General features: G+C 42.7%; 1 protein-coding gene across 3 annotated transcripts; it reads right to left on the bottom strand.

Annotated features, from left to right (window-relative positions):
- Positions 1-522: 522 nt before the first annotated feature.
- Positions 523-11,713, bottom strand: LOC118654963 (zinc finger protein OZF-like). 3 transcript variants are annotated; one of them, XM_036306265.1, is made up of 3 exons: positions 11,436-11,713; positions 3,039-3,162; positions 523-2,090 (listed from the first exon to the last, which is right to left on the bottom strand). In XM_036306265.1, exons 1-3 carry the CDS (start codon positions 11,436-11,438, stop codon positions 688-690), a joined length of 1,530 nt encoding a protein of 509 aa, XP_036162158.1. In that variant the 5' UTR covers positions 11,439-11,713; the 3' UTR covers positions 523-687. The 3 variants fall into 3 exon arrangements, with proteins under 3 accessions (XP_036162158.1, XP_036162159.1, XP_036162160.1); XM_036306266.1 differs by lacking the exon at positions 11,436-11,713 and adding an exon at positions 11,290-11,428; XM_036306267.1 differs by lacking the exon at positions 11,436-11,713 and adding an exon at positions 3,612-4,960.
- Between the last annotated feature and the right edge of the window lie 406 nt (positions 11,714-12,119).

Below are 12,119 nucleotides of genomic sequence, written 5' to 3'. Positions count from 1 at the left end.
CTTCCAAAGCGCAGAGAGCTTGGGACCCTACCTTATCTGTTCACCTCTGCATGTGACAGATCACAACTATCCTTTCAAATCATACCAGGCAGTGAATATAGCCAACAAAATTAAAGGTACAAAAGCAAAAAACACCTTTACTAAAAGATCATAAACCAGAACAGAGGACAGTAAGAATTTTCAGGTTGGCGAATTAGAAAATAAAACAATTCAGAAAAGCATAATGTGAGACACGCAATGTCCCTGACAGAGGCAGCACTTCTTAGCTGAGGAAGGGTGGTCTGGACAAACCCTGGGTCAGAAGCATGCCCTAGTCAGAGAGAAGGAATGAGGATCTTGTCAAGAGCTTGAAGTAATCATAATTTTCTCAAACACAAGTGAAAACACAGAATACATTTCCCCTGAGCACAGAGGGGTTGTGACTGATGCACACTCTTCAGGTGAGCCAGGTGTTAGAGGTGAAATCTCTTCAGCCACAAATACTTGCTGTGACATCAATTTGGGTTGTAGGTCTATGCATGTTAGCAAGTGCAATGCAGCTCCTTCAAGTCTCACTTGTACCTGAAACTTATGACGAATCTAGCAGAGTGTATGTTCCATTAAAATGAATTTAAATTCAGAAAAATAGTCCCAAAGAGTCACCTTCAGTGTTGTTATACTGAGAAAAATAAAACATTCCATGCACATTTAACACTTCCCTCCAGTGTGAACTCTCAGGTGTCTACTAAGGCTAGATTTTTGGCTAAAAGACTTCCCACACTCAGTACACTCATACGGCTTCTCTCCAGTGTGAACTCTGAGGTGTGCAGTGAGCTGAGCCTTTAGACGAAAGGACACCCCACATTCTCTACACTCATACGGCTTTTCTCCAGTGTGAACACTGTGGTGTTGTTTGAGGTTACACTTATCACTGAAGGTCTTCCCACAATCACAGCACTCATATCGCTTGTCGCCCCTGTGAACTCTCAGGTGTCTAATAAAGTTAGATTTTATGCTAAAAGTTTTTCCACATTCAGTACACTCATATGGCTTCTCTCCAGTGTGAACTCTGAGGTGTTCAGTGAGGTAAGCACTTTGACGAAAGGACTTCCCACATTCTCTACACTCATACAGCTTCTCTCCAGTGTGAACTCTGAGGTGTACATTGAGGTGAGCCCTTCGAGGAAAGGACATCCCACATTCTCTACACTCATACGGCTTTTCTCCAGTGTGAACCCTCTGGTGCTGTTTGAGATAAGACTTATCACTAAAGGACTTTCCACAATCACAGCACTCATATCGCCTGTCGCCCCTGTGAACTCTCAGGTGTCTAATAAGGTTAGATTTTAGGCTAAAAGACTTCCCACATTCAGTACACTCATATGGCTTCTCTCCAGTGTGAACTCTGAGGTGTTCAGTGAGGTGAGCCATTCGATGAAAGGACTTCCCACATTCTCTACAGTCATACAGCTTTTCTCCAGTGTGAACTCTCTTATGTCGATTGAGGTTAAAGATTCGTGTAAACAGTTTCCTACATTTGTTACACTCATAAAGAAGTTCTCCAGAACAGACACCCGGGCACTGAACAACTTTCAGGTTGTGGCTGGCAGCGTTTTCACATTCACCCCACTGGTGATGACTTTTTCTCCTGTGAAATTCCTGTGAAATCTCACGGCGACAGAGTAGCTCCTCAGTGTTGAGTGTGGCGTGGTGCTTGGGAAACTCTGATTTGTACTGTAAGTCTTCCCTATCCTCCATGATGGTTGAAGGCACCAAAGATAAGTAGAGGCTGGAGCTGCTCACAAAGGAAGCCCTGTCCATAGTATGTTTCCAGAGCACCTGTCCACATTCATTCCTCTTTTTCTGTTGAGGGTTTGCACTGAAACAGAAGTCTACAACACATGAGTCACTACAGAATGCTTTCTGCTCAAAATATGCTACATGAGATCCAGTCAGGTGCAAAATACCTTTTAACACAGAGAAACATCGCTTACACAGAGGGATCTTCTGGGTGATTGGAGCTGTCTCAGAAGCCCTGACCTGTGACTCTCTTTGTATAGATACACTCTGATCAGAACAGGCCTCATCACCATCAATTTTATGCCAACAACCTGAAAAGTGAGAAAGGGTAAGGAAATGAATGTTGAATGTGGTGACAGGGGGACCGTTACAAAAGTGTGTCACACATCACACGTTGGTTCCATGCAATTGTCTGAAAATAAGAGATGTGCAGGAAGGATTAATAAGAGGCTCTTGTAACTTTGTGGGCTAATGAAGATCACAACACAGGGAGGCCTCAGCAGAAATATGACACAAACATGGCAAGCGCCACATGGAGTAGAATATGGATCTCCAGCTAATACTTCAACTAACAACATTCAGCACAGCTTGTCTGCTGGGGACTGGGGAGAGCTGTGCAAGATGTTGGCTCCGTCTTACTCCAAGTAAAATTCAATAAAGGAGTAGCTGTTGTTGAGGACTACTTAGCACATATGTGCACGTCATAACACATGTGCACGTCAATGTTGCAGAATACTGCAGAGTCACCAATGCAGAGAAACAGCTGACGAAGAAGTGAGCAGTCAGCACTGGGCCAGAGCAACACAGCTTGCTATAGTATTCAGGGAAGAAAATATAACAAACAATTGAATGAGGGTCTTACAAGAACAGCCCATCGTTCAGGTATGTAAAAACCATAACATGACACAAGCTGCTATAAAGAACACAAACCTAAAGAAAGAGTTCAGAAGGGAGGCGGACACTGTCAGCCTCCCATGAAGAGAAAGTGCAAGCTGGGACCCATTAAGCTCAATGCAAAACTGCTGACTCCCTAACACTTCCTGTACTTTTTGAGGTAACAGGTGATAGGGATGTTCCTGGAGTCCTTTACTCAGAGGTCCCCATCCAGCTCATCCCTGGCAGCCACAGCATGTTTGACAGGAAAGTGGGGGAAATTAGCAGAGGCCATGTTCTGGTTGTGGGAGAGAGAAAGCTATGGATGAGGAATAAAGGAAGAGAGGTCATCACCTCAGGACACTGGGAGAATGTGAAGGTCTTACCTATGGATGACACAAGTGCAAACACTTCCAGCATCACATCGCAGTACAGAAGTCTCTGAGCCTCATCAAGGATCCCCCATTCTTCCTGAGAGAAGGCAATTGCCACATCCTCAAAGTTCATATCCTGTCATAATGGAGACAGTACAGCCCATGATCAGATTCACTCCTAAGTTTATACGTCTGTCATACTCCCCGCCCTCCACACCCATCTTCTCTTTTCACTCTACATATTACATGAAATACCAGGCTTACATCCTATGAAAGCCACTGTCTTCTTATATTTCTGCTGATATTTTTCTTCCCACAACAATTAAGGCAGTTGAACAGATAGAAGATACCTGAACTCTGGAACTCCCATGTATACCACATTGCCTCTTATCAATAGAGTGGGTGTTCAAAACATGTTAGAGAGGGATATTGACGATAAAAATAGTGTGAGTGATTTGATACTGGTCTCTTCAGGAAATAGACTTGTAGTCTTTCTGATTTTTCCTCGAAGACAACACAAACATGGCATCAAACTTCATCAGCTTGATCCCAATCCCAAGATATGAGGCCCTTGCTTTCCACTACCTGCTGCACATAGTTCTTTGAACAACACTTCTCTCACACAGCTTCTTTCCCAGAGGCACAACATCAAAGGTAATGCAAATTTTCCATGGTGTGGATAATTTTTTTCTAATCACCTGTAATCAAAATTACAGTTCACACAACCTCCATGATCCATTTCTCTCTTACCCTTCTTCCTTACCCATGCCAGTGGAGATTTACAGGGCTGGGTAACACTGATGAATGCTATCTCATTCCCATCAACCAGTGGGTCACTCCCAACAACAAAAGGCAGGTGGTTAGTTAAATAGCACCTAAGCTCTTAACCTAGAATATAGCACCCAAACACCCCTCTCTACAGGCAATTATCCTAAAATTCACATTGGTTACACCCTGGGACCACCATAAATAGAATCACCCTCCATTCACTCTCATGTCAATGTCAGGGACCTATTGCCATGAATTCATAATCCCTCTCCAAGTGCTCATCACTCTTTATACCACACCTCCCTTACACCTGCACTATCACAGCCCCAGCCCCCATACTCATCTCCTGGCCTTTTACTTATTACTCAGCTTGTGTGGTCCAGAGGAGGGTTGTCAAATTGAATCAGGATCAAGTACTGCCCAGATTCTGATCGTCCACACTCATAGAGGCAGTCTTGTGTCTTGCTATGTAGGCTTCTGTCCATGACTTTTTTTCCCCTTCAACCTCAACTATTAAGAACAACAATCAGATCTCAGAAATCCATAGCTAAACTCTTGTGATGCTGCACTTGATGTCCCTTCACTAGTCACAGCCAACATCCCTCACTTAACCTTCACTCAAGTCCCAACCCTGATGGCCCTCTGCAGCATGCACAGTGAGTCTCACAGATGACCACTCAAGCCTCTAAGCTAATCCACAAGATGGACTTCAACTCCTCACAGCCAGGCCACACTGAGGGTCACAACAAAATCCTGGTGAGAGTTTAGAAAGTGTTTATGTACCAACCCTAGTCTCATCTTGTTTGAATTACTCTTTGGCCTCCAATTAATCTCAGGTCCACTCATCTTTTGAATGTATTTGCTACTGCAAAGTGATTATTTCTCTCCCACACTCTACATGACAACTTCTGTCCTTATGACACCCACCTCCCACAAACAGTGGCTACAGCAAGAAAGCCAGTCCTGGCACAGAGTGTGAGGCTATTCCTGGCTAGCGAGCATTTACCCTCTGGCCTCGCGCATAGTGTGCAGCGGTTGCTGGGTGCCAGGGAGCCTCCCGCCGGCTGGGTGCTAAGGGAGTTGTGGCTATCCAGACATCTGATAAGAGGACTCCTAACAAGATATTGTTACTGTAACCTATAAATACCTGAATCATTACAATTTCCTCTAAATTTCACAGAATATATAAACAACTCTTCGCCCCATCTGAGGAGCAGCTGCGCGCAGCCAGCCACCATGAAAGGAGTAGCAGCTATGTGAGAAGTCCACCCCTGTCTGAGGAGCAGCAGCCACGCGGGCAGCCCGCCACTGTCCAAGGACCAGCAGCCGTGCGCAGCCTGCCCCCATCAGAGAAGGAGCAGCTCTTGAGCAGCCCACCCCAGTCCGAGGAGCAGCAGCTGTGTGAGCAGCCCTCCCCCACCTGCCAGAGGAGCCACCACTGCTGTGAACAGCACCCACTAAAGGAGTCACTGCCAACTGAGGAGCAGCTGCTGCCACGATTGCCCGATGAGCAACTGCAAACCCGAGGATCCACTGCCACCCAAGGAACAGCCCCTGCATGAATCAACATCCAGATTTGTTGGTGAGATAAAAAATGGGTAGACAAAGAAACCCCCAAAGGAATGAAAAGGGGAAATCACCAGATAAGCAGCTAAGTGGAACAGAGGCATGCAATATGTCAGAAAAAATTCAGAATAAGGGTTATACAGTTCATAAACAGAATGGATGAAAAAAAATCAATAACTTATGTAAGATCAAGAAGAAATAAAGAGTGATATAGCTGCAATAAAGAACACCATGGAATGTTTCAACAGTAGATTAGAAGAAGTGGAGGACCAAATTAGCGAATTAGAAGACAGGGAAACAAAACACACCCAAACTGAACTGAAATTGGAAAAAAAAATTAAAAGACAGGAGGAGGGCGTAAGGCAGCTATGGGGCAACATAAAATAAAGCAACATACGAATAATAGGGATGCCAGAACAACAGGAAGAGGAACAAAGGTTAGAAAACCCATTTGAAGAAATAATGTCAGAAAACTTCCCTGATGTGGAGAAGAAAAAAGTCATAAAAGCACAGAGAGTCCCAAACAAGATGAACCCAAAAAGACCCACACCAAGACACATCATAATTACGACGGCAAATGTTCAGGACAAAGAGAGAATCTTAAAAGCTGCAAGAAACAGAAAGTTATGTACAAGGGATCTCCCATTAGATTATCAAAAGATTTCCAAACAGAAACACATCAGGCCAGAAAAGAGTGGAAGAAAATTTACCAAGTGATGCAAAGAAAGGGACTGAATCCAAGAATACTCTATCCAGCGAGGCTATCATTCAAAATTGAAGGAGAAATAAGAATCCTCACATACAATAAAAGGCTAAGGGAGTTTATCACTACCAAGCCAGCAATGCAAGAAATGCTAACGGGACTGGTGTAAAAAGAAGAAATAAAAAGGGAAGGAACACAGGCACAAAAAATAAAAATGGCTACAAACAATTATCTATCAATAACTATAAACATAAACGAGCTAAATGCTCCAATCAAAATACATCGAGCAGCTGAATGGATAAAAAAACATGACCTATATATATGCTGTCTACATGAGACCCACCTCAGAACAAGGGATTCACACAGACTGAAAGTGAAGGGATGGAAAAATATATTTCAGGCAATTAGAAATGAAAAAAAAAAAAAAGCCAGGGTAGCAATATTTATATCTGACAAAATAGACCTCAAAGAAGGCCATAACAAGAGATAAGGAAGGTCACTTCATAATACTAAAGGGAACGATACAACAAGAGGATATAACCCTGATATAAATATATGCACCCAATGTAGGAGCACCAAATACATAAAAAAAAACTCTTGGAAGATATCAAGGGAGAGGTTGACAATAATACAATCATAGTAGGGGACTTTAATACACCACTGACATCACTGGATAAATCCTCTAGACAAAAATTCAGCAAAAAAACAGCAATTCTAAATGACTCACTAGATCAGATGGACTTAATTGACATCTTCAGAGCATTTCACCCCAAATCCACGGAATATACATTCCTCTCAAGTGCACATGAAACATTTTAAAAATTAGACCACATATTGGGTCACAAGCAAAGTTTCCCCAAATTCAAGAAGATTGAAATCATATCAGGCATCTTCTCAGATGCTTGGCATAATATTAGAAATAAACTACAATAAAAACAATCCAAAAAATTCAAACACTTGGAAGCTGAATAGCATGCTATTAAACAATGATTGGGTTATGAAAGAGATCAAAGAAGAAATTAAAAACATCCTGGGAACTAATGACAATGAAAACACAACAATCCAAAATCTACGAGAAACAATTAAAGTCATCCTGAGAGGGAAGTTTATAGCTCTACAGGCCTACCTCAAAAAACAAGATAAAATGGAAGTAAATCATTTACTCTAAAACTTAAAGAATTAGAAAAAGAGCAAGAAAAAAAGCCCAGAGTGAGCAGACGGAAGGAGATAATAAAGATCAGAGCAGAAATAAATGACATGGAAGCCAAAAAAAAACAATACAAAAGATCAATGAAAGCAAGAGCTGGTTCTTTGAAAGGATAATCAAGATTGATGAGCCTCTAGCCAGGCTCACTAAGAAGCAAAGAGAGGATCCAAATAAACAAAATCAGAAATGAAAGAGGCAAAATTACATCAGACCCCACAGAAATACAAAGGATTGCTAAAAAATACTATAAACAACTCTATTCCAACAAACTAGACAACCTAGAGGAAATGGACATATTCCTAGAAAATTACAACATTCCAATACTCAATCAGGAAGAATCTAAAAATCACAATAGGCCAATAACTATGGAAGAAATTGAAGCAGTCATCAAAAAGCTTCCAGCAAACAAAAGCCTGGGGCCAGACGGCTTCCACATGGGAGATTTAACAAACATTCAAGGAAGAACTAAAACCTATCCTCCTCAGACTATTCCAAAAAATTCAAGAGGAAGGAACACTTCCAAGCTCATTCTTTGAAGCCAGCATCCCCCTAATACCAAAACCAGATAAAGATAACACAATGAAAGATAATTACAGGCCAATACCCTTCATGAACATAGATGCCCAAATCCTCAACAAAATCCTAGTAAATCTGACCCAGCAGTACATCAGAAAGGTCATACACCATGACCAAGTAGGATTTATCCCGGGGATGCAAGGATGGTACAACATTCACAAATCAATAAACGTGATACATCACATAAACAAATTGAGACATAAAAATCACATAGTCATATCAATTAATGCAGAAAAAGCATTTGACAAAATCCAACACCCTTTCTTGATAAAAATTCTCAGTAAGGTGGGAATAGAAGGATCATACCTCAACATAATAAAAGCCACATATAACAAACCCACAGCCAACGTCATACTCAACAGGCAAAAACTAAAACCATTTTTCCCTAAGAACAGGAACCAGACAAGGATGCACACTCTCACCACTCCTGCTTGACATAGTATTGGAAGTACTAGCCATTGCAATCACACAAGAAGAAGGAATAAAAGGCATCCAAATTAGAAAAGAAAAAATAAAACTGTCCTTATTTGTAGATGACATGATACTGTACATAGAAAATCCTAAAGACTCCATCAAAAAATGATTAGACTTAATAAATGAATTTGGCAATGTAGCAGTATACAAAATTAACACCAAGAAATCTATGGCATTTCTATACACCAATAGCGAACTTACAGAAAAAGGGACTAAAAAATCCGATTGACCATTGCACCAAAAAAATAAAGATACCTAGGAATAAACTTAACTAAGGAGGTAAAAGACCTATATTTGGAAAACTACAGGACACTGAAAAAAAGAGATAGAGGAAAACATAAACAGATGGAAGAACATACTGTGCTCATGGATTGGTAGCATCAACATCATCAAGATGTTCATACTACCCAAAGCAATCTATAGACTTAATGCACTTCCCATTAAAATACCAATGGCATATTTCACAGACCTAGAACAAACGTTCCAAAAATTCATCTGGAATAAAAAAAGACCAGAAATAGCTGCAGCGATCCTGAGAAAGAACAAAGTAGGAGGGATCTCAATACCAGATATCAAGCTGTATTACAAAGCCACTGTTCTCAAAACAGCTTGGTATTGGCTCAAGAACAGACATTTAGATCAATGGAATAGAATAGAGAACCCAGAAATTGACCCAAACCACTACGCTCAATTAATATTTGACAAAGAAAGCATGAACCTACAATGGAGTCAAGACAGTCTCTTCAATAAATAGTGTCGGGAAAATTGGACAGATACATGCAAAAAAATGAAACTAGACCAGCAACTTACACCATACACAATAATAAACTCAAAATGGATAAAGGACTTAAACATAAGACAAGAAACCATAAAAGTACTAGAGGAATCCACAGGCAGCAAAATCTCAGAGATATGCCGAAGCAATGTCTTCACTGATACAGCTCCTAGGACATTGGAAACTAAAGAGAAAATAAACAAATGGGACTATATCAAACTAAAAAGCTTCTGCAAAGCGAAAGAAACCATCAACAAAACAACAAGAAAGCCCACTGAATGGGAGAACATATTTGCCAATGTTATCTCTGGTAAGAGTTTAATTTTCAACATTTAGAGGGAACTCATACAAGTTAACAAAAGGAAGATAAACAACCCATTCAAAACATGGGCAACAGACCTAAATAGATAGTTTCCGAAAGAAGACAGAAGGAAGGCCAAGAGACATATGAAAACATGCTCAAAGTCACTAATTATCTGAGAGATGCAAATCAAAACGACAATGCAGTACCATCTCAGACCTGTCAGAATGGCTATCATCAACAAATTAACAAATGACAACTGCTGGCAAGGATGCGGAGAAAAATAAACCCTCATGCACTGCTGGTAGGAATGCAGACTGGTGCAGCCACTGGGAACAGTATGAAGTTTCCTCAAAAACCTAAACATGTTGGAACTCCCATTTGATCCAGTGATCCCACTTCTAGGACTATATCCCAAGAAGCCAGAAACACCAATCAGAAAGGATATATGCACCCCTATGTTCATAGCAGCACAATTCACCATAGCTAAGATTTGGAAACAGCCTAAGTGCCCATCAGTAGATGAGTGTATTAGAAAACTATGGTACATCTACACAATGAAATACTACGCTGCGGTAAAAGAGAAGGAATTCTTACATTTGCAACAGCATGGATAGAACTGGAGAGCATTATGCTAAGTGAAATAAGCCAGTCAGAGAAAGATAAATATCACATGATTTCACTCATTTATAGAATATAATGACCAACATAAACTGATGAACAAAAACAGATCCAGAGAAAGAGAAGCATTGATCAGACCATCAAACCTCAGAGGGAAAGTAGGGGAGGGGAGGGTTAAGGGGGAGAGATCAACCAAAGGACTTGTATGCATGCATATAAGCCCAACCAATGGACACAGACAACAGGGGGGTGATGGCATGAGTGGGGAGGTGGGGGGAAAACGGGAAGATAAGGACACATATGTAATAACTTCATCAATAAAGAAATTTTTTAAAAAAAGTAAAAGAAAGCCAGTCCTCAGGTTCACGCTGTCACTTCTGAGCTATTACTACCATGACCAAGCTGACCATGATTCTCTGTACTAAAGTGATCCACAGTCCTGGCTGATGTGTCTCAGTTGGCTGAGCATAGACCCATGCACTGGTGAGGTCACATGCCTGAGTTGTGGGATGAATCCACAGTAGGGGTTGTGCAGGTGGCACGCAATCCTTGCTTCTTGCTCATCCCTGTTTCTCTCTCTCCCTCCCCCGTCCTTTCTACATCTACTATCAATAAAAATATACATGTATTTTAAAAAATATACCTGCAGTTTCCTGATTCAGCTCACTCTTCACTCCAAGCCTTTGCACATTCTGGAACCTATGTCTGGAGGACCTCGCGCTCATTACACTGGTTGCCAGAAACAAGGTTCACGACAGGAAGCCCTACTCTTGGCTTTAAGAGTCTGGGCTTAGTGTTTGTTCAAACTCCCCAGGTCCAAGGGCTACAAGAGCGGCTGACAGTCCCAGGACTCTGCTCTCTCAGAGGCCACAAGTGTGTGACGGCCTAAAATAAGCTCCACAAACCCGTACACCTAATCGATTCTGCATTTGTAGGAATTCGTGTAAAGAAAATGGTCTGTTGAGAGCCTGGCAAACACCGCCAGGATCTATGGGCTCAGGCTGCTCAGTGCCCTTGCCCAGCCCACAGGCCAGGTGCCCTCCAGATGCCTGTGTTATCTCAGGGCTCAGTCCTCAGTGCTCACTCTTGCCAGTTACCTGACCATTTACAGGACGTCACCTTCCTGTCCTCTGTCTTCTAGTCTGTCCTTCCTCTGAGCAATGTTAGGAAAAGTTAGAACCCTACCCCACAAAATGTCCCTCCTTTTTTCACAACCATCTATGGCCCCAGCGTTCTGAGAGTGAAAGTAAAACTCCTCCTGCAAAACCTCACCTCGTCTCTCTGTTGCCTTTACACCCACAACAGGCCCGGGTTCCGAGTCCTCCCTGCGCAGTCGCACCATCACGTCCTTCCAAGGCGGCCCCGCAGCCTTTCACCCTCTTCCCCCATCAGCCCTGTGTCACCCACGAGGGACTCACCATTCTGAGCGCTGGGACCTGGGCGGCGGGACCTGAGGGCCGGTCCCCAAGGCTGGAGGGTGAAATGGGGTCCGGCTGCGGGGACGCTGTGAGCAGAGAGGAGTCCGGGAGGCACGGGGACCCCAATCTCGGGCTGTTGGGCTCAAGGAGCCTCAGACACACCCCGCACAGCAGGCGCGCTGCCTCCCAGGCCTCCTCCTCCTCGCGACCAGCGCCCTAAAGCCTGTGAGTCTGTGAACAAAGACCTAAAAAGCTAAAATGACAACCGGGAGGAGGAAGGCGGAAGTCCCGCCTTAAACGGGTGCGCAAACACCAAAATGTCCTTTAGCTCCGCCCACATGAGTGCAGTTCCTTCTGGGTAATGTAGTTTTCTCAACCGCCCAGGACAGTGCTGTCATCCCAGCCACTGACTTAGGTGAATAAAGGTGATGTGGCAGAGAGAGTGACGCCTGGGGAGGGAATAGGTGGGACCAGAGGCCTGGCTAACTGAAGCAGACTAACAGATCTCTGAGGAGAAGAAGGTGAGAGGAATGCAAGAGATCCACCAAAGAATATATACAGAGGGGGGAAATGGGAGACATGGATAATACTATCACCAATGAAAAATATATTTATTTTCATAAATTTTAAAATAATGTAGCCCAGCTGGTGTATCTCAGTGGTTGAGGCCTTGACCTATGAACC

Source organism: Myotis myotis, unplaced genomic scaffold (assembly GCF_014108235.1).
Source record: "Myotis myotis isolate mMyoMyo1 unplaced genomic scaffold, mMyoMyo1.p scaffold_m19_p_40, whole genome shotgun sequence".
Lineage (NCBI taxonomy): Eukaryota > Metazoa > Chordata > Mammalia > Chiroptera > Vespertilionidae > Myotis > Myotis myotis.
The sequence above is the reverse complement of the archived record's forward strand: the minus strand, read 5'-3'. Positions and strand labels throughout refer to the sequence as shown.

What these genes read in the sequence shown, in the direction of transcription:
- LOC118654963 (XM_036306265.1), bottom strand. An exon ending in TGCACTTGTGTCATCCATAG is followed by an intron (nt 2,091 to 3,038) that starts GTAAGACCTTCA and finishes CTCACTTTTCAG; the next exon opens with GTTGTTGGCATAAAATTGAT.